Source organism: Arvicola amphibius, chromosome 12, assembly GCF_903992535.2.
Source record: "Arvicola amphibius chromosome 12, mArvAmp1.2, whole genome shotgun sequence".
Taxonomy (NCBI): domain Eukaryota; kingdom Metazoa; phylum Chordata; class Mammalia; order Rodentia; family Cricetidae; genus Arvicola; species Arvicola amphibius.
Window position 1 is genome coordinate 108,958,245 of NC_052058.2, and position 20,171 is coordinate 108,978,415.

The window sequence follows — 20,171 nt, forward strand, 5'->3', positions numbered from 1 at the left end:
ATTCATTAGAATATACAAAGGGCAAGCTAAATCTAGTGCGATGGCTGAAGGTCTTTGGTCTAGTTAAAATATCAAGACTAAAAAAAGGGTATCAATTTAAATTTGAGTCTTTATGTTACTGTCACAAAACTACAGCCTTTGATTTGGGGACTGACATTGAAACAATAATCAACAAAGCCACATAGTCCACAGAAATCCCAAGATGACCCAGGAATGGACAGAAGGTAAAGGGGAGCTTCATCTAGCTGCTTGGCTGTGAGAGTCCTGGAAGCAGCACAGCGAGGCCAACTTACAGAGGACACAGACAGGGCAGAGCCGAGCAGAGAACTTTCCACTGCGGTTCAGAAAGTTCCAGACTGCAGCCCCACCTGTCTTATTAGCACATGTTTGGGCAGTCAGAGCTCCCACAAAAGCAGCCCAGTGCTAAGGCTGACAGCTGTCTATTTTCTATCAGGTGATTTCCATTCAGTCCCTCCACTGTGATGACTTTGGAGAGTGTCAGTGCCATCCCCACAGGGGCACGAGCTCCCTTGGGTGTCCGTGAAGTTGCACCATAAGAAGCAAAGGGTGGCAGGTGCTCTCAAACATTACTGCAAAAAAGCTGCCAGATAACATGAGAAAAAAAAAGAAAACGAAGGATGCTTTACACTGTTCTAAGATACAATCATTATTTCAACCCTGCAAAAGCCAGAGAGAAAAGAAGCTTCTTGGCAATGCCATAAGAAACCTGTTATTCTATGTGTTAACAGAAAGAAAAAGGAAGCTCCATTATGTTAGACTAACTGTCAATCCAGAGTTCCAGGTGAAACAGTCTCTAAAGGGGAATATGCATTAGTATCCATCTTTTATAAATGCAGTGTGTGTGTGTGTGTGTGTGTGTGTGTGTGTGTGAGTGTGTGAGTGTGTGTGTGTGTGTGTGTGTGAGAGAGAGAGAGAGAGAGAGAGAGAGAGAGAGAGACATAGCATGCACATGAGACCAAAGGACAACTTCTGGGAGCTCTTTTCTCCTTCCACCATGGATTCCCAGGATCAAGCTCACGTTGTCAGCCTTGTGCAACAAGTACTTTTACCCACTGAGCCATCTCTCTGGTCCGATATCCATCTTCTTGACTCCTTGGTGGGATTTTTCTTTAAGGAGAACCAGGATGCAGATGTTGACTGATGGCTTTACTAACATCACAGGAGATGCCTTTTGGATTTGCCATACAGTTGGAGTTTCTTTGTTGTGAGCAATTGTGCCAGGCCATTAAGAAATACCAGAAAGATGGTCATGGACATGACAATCACATAGTGGCTGATGCTGCAAAAGGAGAAAACTTATGAGAAAAGCACAAGATCCCTACAATTTCTGAGAAAATTTTAAATGGGTGTACAAAGCAGAGGATTACAAAAAATGCATAGAATTATAAAAGGTGCCAATGATTTAAAAAGCAGACACCAGGAGTCAGGGAGGTGGCTCAGTGGACTACGTGCTTCCCAAGCTAACATGAGGACCTGAGTTCAGATTCCCAGCACACATGTAAAAAGCACACATGTAAAAAGCCAGACATGCCAGCACATATCTGCCATTCCCATGCTGGGGGTGAAGACCAGAGGACCCCAGGTTGCTGCAGGCCAGCCAGTCCAGCTAATTGAAAAACCTCAGTGTTAGCTCTCAAACCCAGAATAAATGGCTAACTGGGGTTCCATTTCAACATATCAAAGTGAACTTGGCCACCAGATTTTCCCAGCATTCCTCCCAACTATTACAGGGCATGGCTGGTATACTCCACCTTCTACACTGAACTCTCCAACACAGGGGTTGGGCTGTCCTTCCCCCAGAGGCTCTTCCCTATATAATCCAGACATTTTGATTACCTGGCCTTTTTGTCTGTCCTTTACTTTCCTGATCCCTTGGCTGTCTGTCCCCTTTCTCTCACATGAATTGATCATGGCTAGGTTCACTCTGGGCTCTCTCAGACCTCTGCCTCTGGCTATGCTTTCTCTTTTATCTACAGTAACCCTCCTCCTCAGGCAGAACTAGGAGCAGTCATGGCCTTCCTTTTTTATTTCTCTTTTTTCATTCACCTAGTTTCAAGAGGAGACTTTGCCTCAAAGACTCAAGTGGAGAGCAATAGAGGAAGATACCCTGTGTTGACCTCAGGCTTCCACAAGTGCATGCACTGCCCTTGCCCGCATTCAAAACAGATAATACCATAAAAAACAAGAGTTAGTTAACTAGAAATGTATGAATAATATATGTGTTATACTGGCAATAAATTAAAATGTATTACTTATATATTATTTTAAAACCCTAATAACATAATTCTTCTACTGAAATTGGGGAGAACACAACACTTGGAGGTGTTGGCAAATACAGGACATTATAAAAAAGACCTTTGAAACATCACTAGTGTAATGGTCTGTCCTGTCCCTTTGAGACAAGCCCTGCCCACTCCCCCCATCGGCTGAGGAAGGAAGATCTTCCTTCCTTCCTGCTTGTAGCCCGAGTCTCCTCCTTTCCATCTCTCTCTCTCCCAAAGAGGCAGCTTCTGCCTCTCTCCCTTCTCCCCACTCCTCTCCCCTTCCCTCTCTCTATGGTTCTCTCTCTCTCTCTCTCTCTCTCTCTCTCTCTCTCTCTCTCTCTCTGCTTCTCTCTGCTCTTCTCCCTTCTCCCCTTCCCCCTTTCCTTCCTTTCCATAACCCACTAAGTAGATATCCAACCTCACTCGTAGGCGTGCATATCCTCCTGTCTCTCACCCGCCAAGGCTGCAGCTCCTCATGGGACTGGCTGCCCCACTGAAGTCTCTCACCTGCCACATGGCTCCCTGCCTGCAATCCAGTGCCCCTTGTGGCCCAGGGGCCACGCGGGGAACCACAGAGTTTATTTTTACCATTATAACTAGTGTTCATGCTTTGCCACCCAAGAAACTGATTTCATGCTTTACAAACTCATTTTCTGCCTACAATATTTGGGCTATTTTATCCATAGACTCCTCATGTTCGCAGTGCTGTGGCAAAATTCCCAGTCACTAAGAAAGAAAAAATGTTGTTAGAAGCTAAATTCATTGATGTAAAAAGAATTCATCCCTCTATGAATCTCACAATCGAAGACACCATCTCCCAGACTTTTGGCAAAAGACAGAAGATTAACAGATTCAACTAAAATTATTCAATCTTAATGCATTAGCAGTAGCAAATACTCAATCCTGCCCCTGCTTTGGTGTGTGTGTACATGAATGCAGTGGCCAGAAGTCAGTTTCAGTATTGTTCCTCACAAACCACCATCTGATTGATGATTGATTGATTGATTGACATTCTCTCTCACAGAACCTAGGACTCCCAATACACCTAGGCTGGCTGAACAAGCTCTACAATTTTTCCTGTTTCCACTTCCTTAGTTCTGGGATTACAGGTATGAATGCCACCATGCCTGGCTTTTTTTTTTTTTTTTTTTTTAAAAAAAAGGTGAGTGTTATAGATGAAACTGCAAATGATTCAACTAGTAATCCAAATTTTTCTATTTAAACACAAAAGAATGTAGTCCATACAGCACATGGTTTGATGATCAAGTCAGACGTGTGGAAAGGAACCTGAGAAGCATGTAAAGCAGGGTCTTCCCACAGTGACTACAGCACCGCCCAAACTAATCTGTAAACACGGAAACTGACCCGCTTTCAATACCTAGAGTTACAGTTAACTACTTAACTTTAACAACAGCCTTGCATGTTTTACATTCTTCATCAGAGAAGGGGAAAAGAATGGCATATCTAACACCAGGGTAGCATGGTGAAGTGAGGCCATCATTTTCTCTAAGCAGTCAGGAAAGCCCTGGAAGCTGCCCATAGGTGGAGGTCAGCATCAGCAATAAACCTTAGTATCAGAGAAGGTAGTTGATGGGAGGGGATAAACAGGCCACTGACGCAGTGAGAGAGTCAAAGTTACATCTTAAGTTTTAACTACTGTGCCTTAGAGATTCATGAGACAAAAATGCCTCCTCTGATTTGCAAGTCCCAATAACAGATAGTTCCTGAAATGTGGAGGCTATTGCCTATGGGAGATAATAAGCCCTGTGTTTTCACTCCCCTAAACAAGTTTATTTGACCCATTTGCACCTGAAAGTGTTTGATCACATGTGGGCATGGGCAGGAAGTACAGAGGTAGAAAATATGTCAGGATATACGCTTGCCCTTGACTGGACCTGATGGAAAAGGCAATGAATTATGGGTTTTCCTTCTTAAGCCCTTGCAATACTTGATTCTGGGCCATTTCTTGGGAAACTGGGTATGGACCTGGATAGAACCCATCCACCTGGCCATATTTAAAGTTTGCTTCAAATTTGGCTTTAAACTGTGGTAGTTGTCTTATTCTCCATCGGTGGGATGAACAGTAGGAATGAAGAGACAAAGGTAAGTAGATATGATGCCTGGAAGATCTCTTTGCCACTCTCCCAGTAACAGCAGCCCACAGACAAGCAGGCTTCCAGACCTTAAGCTGCTGGCATTAATTTAGCTTTAGCCTGCTGTAAGGCAAGGTCCCACAGGGCCAGGAAGGAAGAGCCTTTCACTTGGTGCAGACTTTCTCTTGTGGCAATGTTACAGTGTTTAAGTAGGAACCTATAGCTGGAGAGTGCTACAGTCTGTGAAGGTTTGCTCTGGAAAGACACTGTCAGAAGTTCTTATCTACAGTCCTTTCTAGGTTGATCTTATTGCAAAGTTAATTTAATAGGGAAAATAAAGAACTCGAACTGACTAATGCAACAACAAGGATTACAGCCTTAGACACACAGCCTGTTCCACGGTAGACTGCTGACCAAAGAAAGAAAACAAAACCAGATCCTTAACTGCTAACAGTATCTACTCTATAGAAGAATTTAAACATCTATTTTCATTATAGAAATAAGATAATGGGACATTACGCTGAAAATTTTATATACTAAAACTTCTCTGATTACGTCTTTCTATTATAACCTGAAATAAATATAGCTCTTACCTACTATTAGTGAAATCATTAACAATTATATTACTTTAAAAAAAATAACTACTCCAAGACTATTATCATCATTAAGATACACTGGGAATAAGAATTTTGATAGTAATTTTTAAGGTAATACTTTTGAAAAACTCATAGCAAAATACAAGATCATTTTTACTAAATTTGACTAAAATTAAGTGAACCACGTTAGTTTTGTTATACAGCATCTGGTGACTGATTGACTAGTCTTACTATAAAGTCTTACAAAACAAGGTAACTAAAGTTTATCATGGTAGAGATACTGGGAAAATAAACTAACAAGAAATCAGAAACATTAAAAAAAGAAAAACAAAACAAAACAAAACCCTAGCAAACCCTTCCAGAGATAGAGCTGATTTACTTTCTGTAATGGTCTGTCCTGTCCCTTTAAGAGACAAGCCCCACCCACACCTTCCCCCATTCCCCAAGGCAAGGAGATTCTCCTTTTATTTCCAGCCTGAGCTTCTTTCTTTTCTTCTTTTTTCTTTCTCTCCCAAAGAGGTAACTGCTGCTGTGGCTCCTCTCCTCTCCAACTCCCCTCTTCCTCTCTCCCTCTCTGTCTCTCTCCCTCCCTCTCTCTCTGCTCTTTCCCCCTTTCCCCTTCATAACTAAATAAATTTCTAACCACACTATGCATGGCATGCCTATCCCTCTCTGTTTCTCACCCACTGGGCGGCTCCCTGCCTGAGACCCGCTGGTCCTTGTGACCTGCCGCGCCTCTCTCAGGGAACCGCAGCATTTTATTTAAACTGTAACATTTGGTGCTCGTGACTTGGCCAGGCTCTCTCCATGTTCTCTCCCGCCTGCAGGTGGGCCAGCTGAGGACACGTGGAACCCTGGGTTATCTCTGGTTGTTTAGCTAAAAATGTGATTGGACGACCCAGAGTCAGTCCTCCCACGCTAGCACTGCACACACTGTGTGGTGCATTTTATTTGGAGCCTGGGTTCCCTCGAATTTTTCTTTCTCCTCTTTCTTTTCTTTTCTTTTGGACCACTCATAAGTGGTCCCCGCTGGGAGAGACGGCTCAGAGTGGCCTCTAGCCTTTGGCTTCTGAGTCACCCGGACCTGGAGCCAGTCAGACTTCATCCACACCCTGCCTGTAGATAAAAGACGTTTTCCTATAGGCCTTGTGGTGTTCATTCGCTGTTTTTGTGGGTTTTCACGTTTTCAGCTATAGAATATAAACCCTCAAACTATCACCTACCCACCTGTAAACGCTCTGCCGGTGTCCCACTGGCTCTGCTTTTCCTCAAACTACCCCTGCCACCGTTACAGCTGGTCGCACAGAAACTGGCAAGAATAGTAGGATCTGCAAGGCAGCTGTTTTCAAGTCCCGTCTTTGCTTGCCAGCGCAGCTTGTGGTGCGGCAGCTTGGCAAAGGGTCAGATCCCACCTCTAGGTCTCTCTTGTTATTATGTTTAAAACTCCCGTGGCTCAAAAAATAATGGCTATTTCCATAGAACACGTGACTACCGCCATTTTGACTGAGGTCAGATGATTTTACTACCACCTTAACTGAGAGCCAGGTCAGGTGACCAAGTCCCGCCATCTTTACTGAGAAACCCTGCTTGGTTCCCTGTTGGGGACTCTTGCATATGTGTTTTGTCCAGTGGCATGCCTTTGGTAGGGCCCACCAAAGCATCCACTTTACCCAATTCCTGTTCACTCTGTGTGTGTCTGTGTGTGTATGTGCGCATGTGTGCATCCATGTGACCTAAACACACCCGTGTTTACTGTAAATGTTATAACTGTCTATTCATTGTATCTCATTCCAGACTACAAAGCAATATGTCTCATGTTTTAAATTGGTATATACTTTTAAGTCTCTTAATTCAACCCTGGTTTTCCTGTTGAGAGCCAGCACATTCAAGCTTGGACCCAGCTCTCCAGGCAGATTCTATACTGTAGTTATACCTGATAAACAGCCCTCAATTGCTCAGAGATCTGGAGAATATAGCATTTAAATATTTAATTATTAAGACTTTTTATAACAAAAAGAGGCAGGTTGGCTCCTAGCAGCAGCACTCTACTTCCTCCCAAGAAGACAGAAGACAAATGGGCACAAAAAACATCCATCTGCAAATCGTTTAAACTGCCAAGCACTGATGACTGGGCAAACTGCCTTTCTTCTAAACTGAAGATCTCCAGATGTGCACAGAATTGCTGGAATCGACAGCCTAGCTGCTCAGGTCAAGGTAGGCTTGTCTTCCTACAGATTTCTTAGCCGATAGGATCTTCTGGAGCCTGGCAGGCCCTGTGCTAAACAGCAAAACACAAATATGACTCTCAGCGACTATGGAGGACCCTGAGGAGTAGCTCTAGGTGCCGGCCAAGTAAGTTACTTGTCATTTTTTAATCAATAACTCAAGTACAATTTTATCCTTCTCAAAGATTCTGATGCAGTCTGACAGCTGAAAGGTTTTGCCATTTAAAAGGACAGCCCCACCAAACAAATTTTAATAAGATATTCTCTCTCATACTGCCTTTCATAGTCTTAAACATACTTTTCATTATGCAAAAAATATCTGTCAGTAATTTTGGTATAAATATGCTGCTGTTTAAAACTTATGTTTTCACAACCCCCAAAATTCTTATGAGTTCCAGGGAGTCAAAGGGGTCCACCTTAAAACAGTCAGATACACCCTTCTCAATTCCCTGGTCCTAAAAAATGTTTTTCCTAAACTTAACTTTGTCCTCTGTTCTGCCAATACCTTAAACAAGTGTAAGAGACACCAGTCATTTCCAGACCACAAACACTGGACAGGAGCAAAAAAAACCTCAGCTACCCCAGGATGTGACTAGCACCCAGCTTTCTCAAGTACTCCCCGCTAAGATGATGCCCACAAATAAACAGGAAGCAGTCTTTAGAATCCACCATCCCGATTCCTTTAACCTGTTGTGCCTAACCTCCCACCTTTATATTATAAAAAATATTATTTTTATTATAATGGTCTGTTCTGTCCCCTTAAGAGACAAGCCCCGCCCACTCCCTCCCCCATCCTTCGAGGCAAGCAGATCTTCCTTCCATTTCCAGCTTGAAATTCTTTCCTCTCTGTCTCTCCCCCAAAGAGGTAGCTGTTGCCCTGGCTCCTCTCCTGTCTCTCCTCTCCTCTATTTCTCTATTTCTCTATTTCTCTATTTCTCCCTCCCTCCCTCTCTCCCTCCCTCCCTCTCTCCCCTTCTCTCTATATTCTTTCCCCCTTCTCCTTTCCCCTGCATGTCATGCCTATCCATGTCTATCTCACACCCACTGTGCAGCTCCCTGGCAGGGACCTGCTGGCCCTCGTGGCCTGCCACGGTGCCCCTCTAGGAACTGCAGTGTTTTATTTAAACCATAACACTTTCCCATTCCCTCTGCTAAATAAGACTAAAAACTCTGGACATAATATACAAGTGAGCACAAGTTAATTCTGAGTGTCAGGAAAGGAGCAGCAGAATGGTTTAGGTTCTTGGGAGCCACTGAAGACCACAGCTGAGCTCCTGGATTTCATTTGTCTCAAATGAACCCAACCTAAATTGTAAGAAAGAATCAGGGAGAAGAGATGCAACAGGCACAGGCAAAACTCCCCCATATTAAAAAAAATCAGCTTAGCAAGACCTTTCTCTAGTCAAAGGGACACACAAGGTAAAAGGCAGCCAGGGAAGAGAGACAACAATTGTATACTAACCATTCTGCTTTCTCAGGTACTACATGAAAACTGGAAGCCACACACCTATCTGTCCCAGCAAAGGGAAAGCTGGATACCTACACTTCTAGTCTCACCAGTTTGTAATGGGCACTCAATGCTACTCATCCTCCCTGTGCCTCTCAACCCCGTGGTGTCAGAGCAGTCTGAAAGGGGAAGGAGGCGCAGCTCAAGGATTCTAGGAAGGGCCTGGAAAGAGATATTCTCAGAAAGGAAGCCATAAAGAACTGATTAAAATTTTAGACCCAAAAGAAAAACTATCCAACATAGAAACTGAACAGATGGGTTCAATAGTGGGACTGAAGAGGAAGTAAAAAAAAAGCAAAACAAACAAACAACAGCAAACATAAGGATAAAAGATATAGAAAGTATAAACTCACTTTGAACATACACACACAAGAAAGAGCATTCCTCAAAGACCAGAAAACTATGATACAAGATCTAACATTTATGTCTTTGGAGTTGCAGCAGGGAAAAGAAGAGAAAGAAACAAAATACTCATAGGAAAAGTAGCTGCGAAGTTCTGCTGCTTGCCAAAGACATTTATTTATCTAATAGACTTCAGAAGTGAGCCAACTTGATGCAGTATAAACTCAAAGAAATTTATACAGACTCACAGTAAACGTTTGGAAACAAACAGAATTTGAAAGCAGCTGAGAGAAATAACACCTTGTCAGTAAGAGAAAAACTGTTTGAATAAAAGCACACCTCATCAGAAAACTTAGAAGTCAGACAGGCATACCATTATCAAATGATGTTGGGAAGAAAGAAAACACACCTAAAATTCAATGAAAATAACCATTTCTCTTGATGGAAAGAAAATTTAGATAGCCTCAAGTGACAAAAGGCAAAAATAAACAAATGAAAGGAAGAATGTAAGGCCTCAGACCTACACTAAAAGGATGTCTGAAGGAGGCGCTGCAGATGTAATGAAAATGAACAAGTAATGAGCTGTAACTGTGAAGGATGACCTTGGTAGGCACAAGTATGAATAAATACACTAGGCTTGTGGTCCTAGTTTGCTCCTCCATTACTGTGACCATTATAGTTGATGTTAATGTCAATCAGTCACAGGTCAGAATCACCTGAGCAAGGAGCCTTGATCAAGAATTGTCTTGACTGCCTTAACGGATGGACATATGTATTCATCTTACTGGTGCTATTCTTCTAGAGAACCCTGACTAGTTAGCTGACCAAAACCAACCCAAGGACAAAAGGGTTTATTTCAGCTAAAAACTTAAGTCCATCATCAAGGGGCAGGTACTAGATCAGAGCAATGAAGAAATGCTGCTTACTGGCTTGCTCAGCTTTCTTACCAAACCCAAGTCTACCCACCTACAGAAGGCACCGCCCACAGTTGGCTGTACTTCCTATACAAACTAGCAATTAAACTACCCCAATAGCGTGCCCTCAGGCCAATTCAATGGACACAGTTCCTCAACTGAGGATCCTTTGTCCCAGCTGTGTTGAGTTGATGGCAGAAGCTAAATATGTGCTAAATATGTGTCCAATATAAATGGGCTAAATATGTGTCCAATATAAACGGAATAGTAGAAAATGTTCAAATAAAACACAGGACAGAACAGCAGCAAAAAAATAACACAAACTAAAGCCATAGCTGTTGTTAATCAAATTAAAGATAATCTAAATATATAGTTGAGAGAGGCAATATGAACTTACTAAAACATGCTATTCATAAGACACTGCAATTACAATGATAAAGGCAGGAGAAAAGTAGCAAGATAGAAAGGATACAGGCCGTGTACCTTGTATAAACAAAATGAGCTATCTTAAGGAAAGGATCTAATTCTTAGCACAAAATTTACTTGCTGTATATACACACAGCCTGGAGATAACTTTTCCACAGTATTTTCAGTGTGCCTGTTTTGATTGCAATCAAAATCTATGCTGCCAGATGTGGAATTTTCCATGATGCTAGTGCTCAAAATGTTTAGATTTTGGAGCATTCTTGATCTGAAAATTAGGAGTGCCCAAGCTGTATATCATGTAAACACTAACAAAAGAATGGCTATATTAACACCAGGGAACAAAGACACCATTTTCTCAGTATTTGCAGGGATAGCACACTGTAGTCAACAAGGATACAGAAGTCAACAACACCTCGACAAACAGCATCTTACAGTTAATTATGGAACTCTGTGATACAATGGTCTTTTTGTTTTAATTGATTTTTATTGAGCTCTACATTTTTCTCTGATCCCTTTCTGCCTCTCCTCTCCCTCATTCAACCCTCCACCAAGGTCCCCATGCTCCCAATTTACTCAGGAGATCTTGTCTTTTTTCTATTTCCCATGTAGATTAGATCTATGTAAGTCTCTCTTAGTGTCATCACTGTTGCCTAAGTTCTCTGGGATTGTGGTTTGTGGGCTGTTTTTCTTTGCTTTATGTTTAAAAACCACTTATGAGTGAGTTCATGTGATAACTGTCTTTCTGTGTCTGGGGTACGTTACTCAAAATAATGTTTCTAGCTCCATTCATTTTCCTGCAAAATTTAAAATGTCTTTTTTTCTGCTGTGTAGTACTCCATTGTGTAAATGTACCACATCTTTCTCATCCATTCTTCGATGTGGGGGGGGGCATTTAGGTTGTTTCCAGGTTCTGGCTATGACAAAAAATGCTGCTTATGAACATAGTTGAGCACATGTCCTTGTGGCACTATTGAGCATTTTTTGGATATATACCCAAAAGTGGTATTACTGGGTCTTGAGGAAGGTTGTTTCCTAATTTTCTGAGAAATCGCCACACTGACATGCAAAGGGGCTGTACCAGCTTGCATTCTCACCAGCAATGCAGAAGTGTTCCCTTTTCCCCACAACCTCCCCAGCATAAGTTGTCATCAGTGTTTTTGATCTTGGTCATTCTTACAAGTGTAAGGTAGAATCTCAGAGTTGTTTTGATTTGTATTTCTCTGATGACTAAGGATGTTGAGCATTTCCTTTAGTGTCTTTCAGTGATTTTAGATTCCTCTGTTGAGAGTTCTCTGTTTAGGTCTGTACCCCATTTTTTTTTATATTGGATTATGTGTTGTTTTGATGAGCAATTTCTTGAGTTCTTTGTATATTTTGGAGATCAGACCTCTGACTGATGTGGGGTTGAAGATCTTTTTCCATTCTGTAGGCTGTTGTTTTTGTCTTGTTGACCGTGTCCTCTGCTTTACAAAAGCTTTTCAGTTTCAGGGGGGTCCCATTTATTAGTTGTTTCTCAGTGTCTGTGCTGCTGGGGTTATATTTAGGAAGTGGTCTCCTGTGTCAATGTGTTCAAGTGTACTTCCAACTTACTCTTTTATAAGGTTCAGTGTGGTTGGCTTTATGATGAGGTCTTTGATCCATTTGAAATTAAGTTTTGTGCATGGTATAGATATGGGTCTATTTTCATTCTTCTACATGTTGATATCCAGTTATGCCAACACCATTTGTTGAATATGTTTTTTTCCATTTGATATTTTTTGTTTCTTTGTTAAAAATCAGGTGTTCGAAGGTGTGTGGATTAATATCCGGGTCTTCTATTTGGTTCCATTGATCCTCCTGTCTGTTCTTATGCTAATACCAGGCTGTTTTTGGTACTGTAGCTCTGTAGTAGAGTTTGAAGTTAGGGATTTTGATGCCTCCAGAAGTTCTTTTATTGCAAAGGATTGTTTCGGCTAATCTGGTCAAGCATTATGCAGATATTAAGAGACCACAAATGCCAGCCCAGACTACTATACCCAGCAAAACTTTCAATCACCATAGAAGGACAAAATAAGATATTCCATGACAAAACTACATTTCACCAATACCTAGCCACAAATGCAGCCCTACAGAAAATACTAGAAGGAAAACTCCAACCCAAGGAAGTTGGCTATACCAACAAAAACACAGACAATTGATGGTCTCATAGCAGCAAATCTCAAAGAAGGGAAAAACACACAAATTAACATCACTAACAATGAAAACTAAATTAACAAGAGATAGCAATCACTGGTCATAAATATCCCTTAATGTAAATGGACTCAACTCACCCATAAAAAGGCACAGGCTAACAGATTGGATACAAAAACAGAATCCATCCTTCTTCCACATACAAGAAACATGTCTCAACCTCAAAAACAGACATCATCTCAGAGTAAAGGGTTGGTAAAAAAAATATACCAAACAAATGGACCTAGAACAAGCGGGTGTAGCTATCCTAATATCTAACAAAATAGACTTCAAGATAAAAATCAGTCAAAAGACACAAAGAAGGTCATTTCATATTAGTCACAGGAAAAAATCCATCAAGAAGAAATCTCAATAATGAACATCTATACCCCAAATACAAGGAAATACTCACATGTAAAAGAAACACTTCTAAAGCATAAATCATACATTAAACCCCACACACTAACAGTGGGAGACTTCAATCTCTCACCACTGGACAGGTCAGTCAGACAAAAAATAAACAGAAAAATAAGAGAACTAACAGATGTTATGACTGAAAAGGACTTAACAGACATCTACAGAATATTCCATCCAAACAGAAAAGAATATACCTTCTTCTCAGCACCTCATGGAACCTTCTCTAAAATTGACCACATACTTGGTAACAAAACAAACCTCAACAAATACAAAAAAATTGGAATAACCCAACGTACCTTATCAGATCACCATGGTTTAAAACTAGAAGTCAACAGCAATACTAATTCCAGAAAACCCACAAACACATGGAAATTAAACAATGTTCACCTGAATCATCAATGGGTCAAGGAAGAAATAAACGGAAAAACTAAAGACTTCCTAAGATTCAATGAAAATGACAATACAACATACCCAAATTTATGGGACACAATAAAAGCAGTGTTAAGAGGGAAGTTCATAGCACTAAATGCCTACATAAAGAAGCTGGAAAAATCCCATACTAGTGAATTAACAGAACATTTGAAAACTTTAGAACAAAAAGAAGCAAACTCACCTAAGAGAACTAGACGGCAGGAAATAATCAAAGTGAGAGCTAAAATCAACAAAATAGAAACAAAGAAAACAATACAAGTTGAATCAATGAGACAAAGAGTTGGTTCTTTGAGAAAATCAACAAAATAGACAAACCTTTATCCAAACTAAGCAAAAGGCAGAGAGAGAATATCCAAATTAATAAAATCAGAAATGAAAAGGGGATATAAAAACAGACATGGAGGAAATACAGAGGATCATCAGGTCATATTTTGAAAACCTGTAGTCCACAAAATTGGAAAACTTGAAGGAAATGGGCAACTTTTTGATAAATATCACTTACCAAAATTAAATCAAGATCAGATAAGCAAATTAAACAGTCCTATAACTGCTGAAGAAATACAGTCATCAAAGGTCCCCCCCCCCCCAAAAAAAAAAGCCCAGGACCAGATGGTTTCAGTGCAGAATGCTACAAGACTTTAAAAGAAGAACTAATACCAAAACTCCTCAAATAATTCTGCACCATAGAAACAGAAGAAACATTGCCAAACTCTTTTTATGAGGCTACAATTACCCTGATACCCAAACCATAGAAAGACATTACTAAGAAAGAGAATTATAGACCAAGCTCATTCATGAACATTGATGCAAAAATACTAAATAAAATACTGTCAAATCGAATCCAAGAACACATCAGAACCATCATCTACCATGATCAAATCAGCTTCATCCCACAGATGCAGGGATGGTTCAACATATGAAAATCTGTCAACATAATCCACTATATAAACAAACTTAAAAATAAAAACTACATGATCATCTCATTAGCTACTGAAAAAGCTTTTGACAAAATACAACATCCCTTCATGATAAAGGTCTTGGGGAGAGCAGGGATACAAGGAACAAACCTAAACATAATAAAGGCAATATACAGCAAGCCAAAAGCCAACATCAAACTAAATGGAGAGAAACTCCCAGTGATTCCACTGAAATCAGGAACAAGACAGGTTGTCCACTCTCTCCGTATCTATTCAATATAGTTCTTGAGGTCCTAGCTAGAACAATAAAAAACAATGGTCTTATACCCAGTAATGTTTTGTAAGTTGTACTGGTTTAATAAAATTCTGACTGGTCAGTAGCCAGGCAGAAAGTATAGGCAGGGCTACCAGAACAGGAGAATTCTGGAAAGGTCAGACTGCAATCATCACCCAGACACAGAGGAAGCAAGAGAAGAATGCCTTGCCTCACTGATAAAATGTACCAAGCCACACGATAAGAATTATGAGCTAATTTAAGATGTAATAGTTAATAAGAAGCTTGAGCTAATAGGCCTACCCGTTCATAATTAATGTAGACCTTTGAGTGTTTTCCTTTGGGATGGAACAGCTGTGGGAGTGGCACGACAGAAACATCTATCAACTGAACTCCACTCTCACGAACAGCAGAATGTGGTTGTCTGTAATAGTCATACCTGCTAGATACACCATATCCTGTCATAACACCAACTGTAGCAAGTTTGTAAGAACCGAAATCATACAGATGATTTCTCTAACCAATACTGAGGAGGATAAATTAGTAGAATCATTGTATCTAGGGTAAACATTAGAATGAAATAGTTGTTTTCACTGTAGAGAGGGTAAACTTCAGAATTCTCACAGCAGAACAGTTGCTTTCTAAAAGTTATTTGGTTGTGAAGAAATAACTGTAGAAGACAATGATTCTTATCTTTATCTTATCTACAGTTGTTTCTATGAAGGAGCTTTATAGTATCTGCATGACTTTGGTCACAAAAAGTCTTGGCACATCTGGAGTGTCTTGCACTTTTGGGTACTACAAATAGTACACATTAAGAACTAAGGTTGTAGGGGTGTGATGGTTCCCTTTAGAAAACATATAGATTAGATCAGGTCTTTGGCATGAGGAACTTGTTTTATCCCCAAACAACTTCTGTGTAACAATCAACAAATACACCTTTGCATGGCTGTTGGAGGCTCAGTTCATTGAGATTGTTTCTCCCTGCCGCCCTAGAGCTTGGATTACCTCTGGAGTGACCTTTTCTGGATCATACTGCACGACACAGACTACCAACAGAACACAATCAAACCAAGTATGAAAAAATCTCTTAACACTTGGAAATAACATACTTACATATCACCCAATGGGTTAAAAATGTGATTTTCATCCTTCTGATTGCCTAAAACAGGATCTAATTATGTGGGCCGAGTTGCCTAGAGCTCTCTATTCAGCACAGGTTGACCACATGACTTTCCTGTTTATTGTGATTTCAGAGATGTGTCACTGTCAAAGACTCAATTTCAACAGAAGTTTTAAATATATATGTGAACTGGGGGCTGGGGATCTGGCTCAGCAGATAAAGATACTTGCCACTGAGTCTGACAACCGGAGTTTCATTCTTGGCATCCACATCGTAGGAGAGAACTGTAAACATCAACTTCAAATCATTTCAGCCATTTCCAGTCTCTCTCTACCACAATGATGACATTGAAATCAGCTATTGTGCAGGTGTGTGTGTGTGTGTGTGTGTGTGTGTGTGTGTGTGTGTTGTACAGAAGAAGTGTATGTGGTAGAACAGCATCCAGGATTTGCCTTATAGTCTTTTCAACCCACCAAATGAAGGATAAAAGCTTGATTGCATTCTTTTCTGTGAAGGTGATGAGCAACAAAGGTTGGTCACATCTTTTAGAGGTACTAGGGCAAGAAATGTTATGAATCATTGTTTGAATATGATTTGATAGTCACTCTAAGAATGCAGATTATTTTATGATGATCAAATTTTAGATAGTCAAAGGTGATTGAACAGGACTATGAGTTTTCCTTCCAATAAATATTACAGTTGTCATTTGTATTTTAATGTGGTATAACAATAGTGTGCATAAGAAAAAAAAAACAAATGAACACCATTATCAGATAACCAACTTCAGCTCAACCAAACTGATTCTGACTTTGTTCGCCTCACTCCAAATATATATGGATCATAACTTTAAATATATTCTCTCTTAAGTGGGAATGCAGGGGCTAAGAGAGGGCAATGGGGGTGTGAATATGATCAAAATGTACACTATGAAAATGTCATGAGACCAATCACTCTGTATTTAATGTGCTAAAATATATTAAACCTTATAGAAGAGAAAGTGGGAAGTACACTTGAATGCATTGGCACAGGAGACCACTTCCTAAATATAACCCCAGCAGCACAGACACTGAGAGAAACAGTTAATAAATGGGACCTCTTGAAGCTGTAAAGCAAAGGACATGGTCAACAAGACAAAAATGACAGCCTACAGAATGGAAAAAGATCTTCACTAACTCCACATCAGACAGAGGTCTGATCTCCAAAATATACAAAGAATTCAAGAAATTGCTCATCAAAACAACACATAATCCAATAAAAAATGGAGTACAGGATAAGCAGAAAACTCTCAACAGAGAAATCTAAAATGGCTGAAAGACACTTAAGGAAATGCTCAACATCCTTAGTCATCAGAGAAATACAAATCAAAACAACTCTGAGATTCCATCTTACACCTGTAAGAATGGCCAAGATCAAAAACACTGATGACAGCTTATGCTGGGGAGGATGTGGGGAAAAAGGAACACTCCTGTATTGCTGGTGGGAATGCAAGCTGGTGTAGCCCCTTTGGATGTCAGTGTGGCGATTTCTTAGAAAATTAGGAAACAACCTTTTTCAAGACCCAGTAATACTACTTTTGGGTATATATCTAAAGGATTTTCAATAGTGCCACAAGGACATGTGCTCAACTATGTTCATAAGCAGCATTTTTTTTTGTCATAGCCAGAACCTGGAAACAACCTAAATGCCCCTCGATGGAAGAATGGATAAGAAAGATGTGGTACATTTACACAATGGAGTATTACACAGCAGAAAAAAAATAACACCATCTTGAATTTTGCAGGAAAATGGATGGAGCTAGAAAACATTTTGAGTGAGGTAACCCAGACACAGAAAGACAATTATCACATGAACTCACTCATAAGTGGTTTTTAAACATAAAGCAAAGAAAACCAGCCCACAAATCACAATACCAGAGACTCTAGACAATAATGAAAACCTAAGAGAGACATATATAGATCTAATCTACATGGGAAGTAGAAAAAGACAAGATCTCCTGAGTAAATTGGGAGCAGGGGGACCTTGGGAGAGGGTTGAAGGGGAGGAGAAAGGTAGGGAGGGTAGCAGAGAAAAATGTAGAGCTCAATAAAAATAAAAAGTAATAAAAAAGAAAATATATTCCAAGAACAACTCAGTTCTTGGAATAACCCCCCCCCCCCAGATAGTATCTCTCTGTGTAACAGCTCTTGCTGTCCTAACCAGGATAGCCTTAAACTCACAGAGATCTGCCTGCCTCTGCCTCCTGAGTGCTGGGATTAAGGCATGTGCCACCACCACTTGCCCAGATTTTGCTTTTATAGAAACTAAGGTTACAAGACTGTTGTCTTGTTCTCTTGGCGTTTTCTCAAAAGCACGCAGTTCCCTCTCATGACTCCAGTGGACCGTGTTTTGACTGACAGTCTTTAAACAAACGGAACCAGATATCCTTATGCAGAAGACTTAAACTAAATCTCTCTCTTATTCTGGACAAAAGTTAACTCCAAATAGGTCAAAGACTTTATGCAAAACCTGGAACTCTGACATTATCAACAGAAAATGCTGGCTTTTGGCATAGAGAAGGACTCCTAAGTAGGACTGCCGAGCTCAGGAAATATTATGCAAAAATCAACAAATAGGCTTTCAGCAAATTCAAAAGCTTCTGCAAAGCAAAGGAAAGAAGAGAATAAAAAGAAAGCCTGCAGAGTGGGAGAAAATTCTCACTATCTTTTCTGCCAGTTGAGTATTAATGTCCAGAACACAAAAAGAAATCAGCGATAACACCAAAAGAACAAGTATTGCAATCAGGAAATAGGCAAGTGAATTGCAATGCCAGCTCAAAAGAACAATCTGTGGTAACTGATCAGCAACACTGGCCATTAGGGAGATGCAAATCAAAACGACACTGAGATTCCCTTCTAGCCAGTTTTCATCGAGAAAACAAATATAAATAAATAAATAAATAAAACAAGGATATGAGCGAAAGGCTTCTCTATATACTGTTAATTCAAATATAATTTAATATAGTCATTACAGAAATCAGTACAGAGGTTCCTCCTGACTAAAACAAACATTACTATATGATCCAGATATGCTGTTCTCTCCTGCCTACACCCCGAATTTATATAATTCAAAACCTCACAGTGAATGATCCTTCTGTAAATTACAAATAGCATTAGACACAAAGCCCCCTCTCTCAAAGAGCCCTGGGGCATGAAATAAGCTTTGTACATGCAACAAGTGTCCTAACATGGAGCTAGCGTCTGCAGCCTCCTTCCACTCCCCCCAGGTTTGGGGAAACTGGTGCCAGAGTTGCAATCTTCACATCACAGGGTCTTCAGTAGCTGGGTTGGCCACCATAGCTACTCAAAGTCCTATTTTTGTTTACTTTGGTTTTGTAAAACAAAAACAAAAAAAAAAAAACCGGTTTATCTTGTTATACAACACACCCTCTGGAAAACTCTCTAGGTCCAGACAGAGAGGAGGTAATGAGAAATCCAGTCTCAACCAGTGAAGTGCTACCACTAAGCTCAACTACTTATGGACCCTGTAACATGAACCAATTGAAACTTTCCCAGGGTGGCAGTGTCAGATGGAGAAAGCAAATACATCTGGTGGGTAACGTAATACTTCTCTGTTAGGATGGAAAGAACCTGAAAGAACCTTTTGGGAGATAGTGCAAATAACAGAGCATAATACGAGTATAGTCTATTTTGGTGAAGTGTGACTCGGTGCAATCCTCTGACTGATGTCCTGGACTTTCTACTCAAGTGTGAGTGTTTTGTTGTTTTTACTTGGTCTGTGCTAGACTCTTGGTTTCTGAACAGTCATTATTGTGCCTTTGAGGATCCACATTCCAAACGACCACCTTTGGGTAGATGGAGTGTGAATTGCAATGCACAACCCTACAGAGTTATGGGCATTTCTCTGCATCTCCATTTCAGATAGACATCTTAGCTCTGTTTTTCTTTATCAGCTGAGTTTGAGGTAGAGTTCCATGTAAAAAAAAGAACTCTTTTAAGTGCCCAGAGAGCTGAGTTTTGACAAACGGCACACCCAGGTGACCATCACCTTTGTCAACACATCTGCAAGATGTCCATCCCCACAGAAGATCCCACTTGCTCTTCTGTGTCAACCCCACATTCCTCGGACCTCCACAACTATTGATTAGCTTTCTAGAACTATGGGTTGGAATTTTATATAAGTGAAAACAACACACTGTATACCCCTACCTATCTTGTTACTTTCATTCACTGAAGTTCTAAGAACTGTCTATAAGGCTATTATTCATTTGTATTCACTGCAAGTAGCTGTGTACTGTTCAGATGCAGCAGGATCGATTTATCCATTCATGTGCACACAAACACAGTTTGGTATGAATGAAGTTGCTATAAAAATTCCTATACAAATCAATCATTCTGTGTACATTTTTCCTTCTC

At 40.3% G+C, this 20,171-nt stretch overlaps 1 protein-coding gene across 3 annotated transcripts in view; it reads right to left on the minus strand.

Moving 5' to 3' along the window:
* Window positions 1-955: 955 nt before the first annotated feature.
* Pign (phosphatidylinositol glycan anchor biosynthesis class N) overlaps window positions 956-20,171 on the minus strand; it is a 133,327-nt gene continuing 114,111 nt past the window's right edge. For all 3 annotated transcript variants that reach the window (XM_038349342.2, XM_038349341.1, XM_038349344.1), the window contains one exon: window positions 956-1,300. In XM_038349342.2, the coding sequence (XP_038205270.1) occupies window positions 1,177-1,300 (124 nt within the window). In that variant the 3' untranslated portion in view covers window positions 956-1,176. The remainder of the gene's footprint in view (window positions 1,301-20,171) is intronic.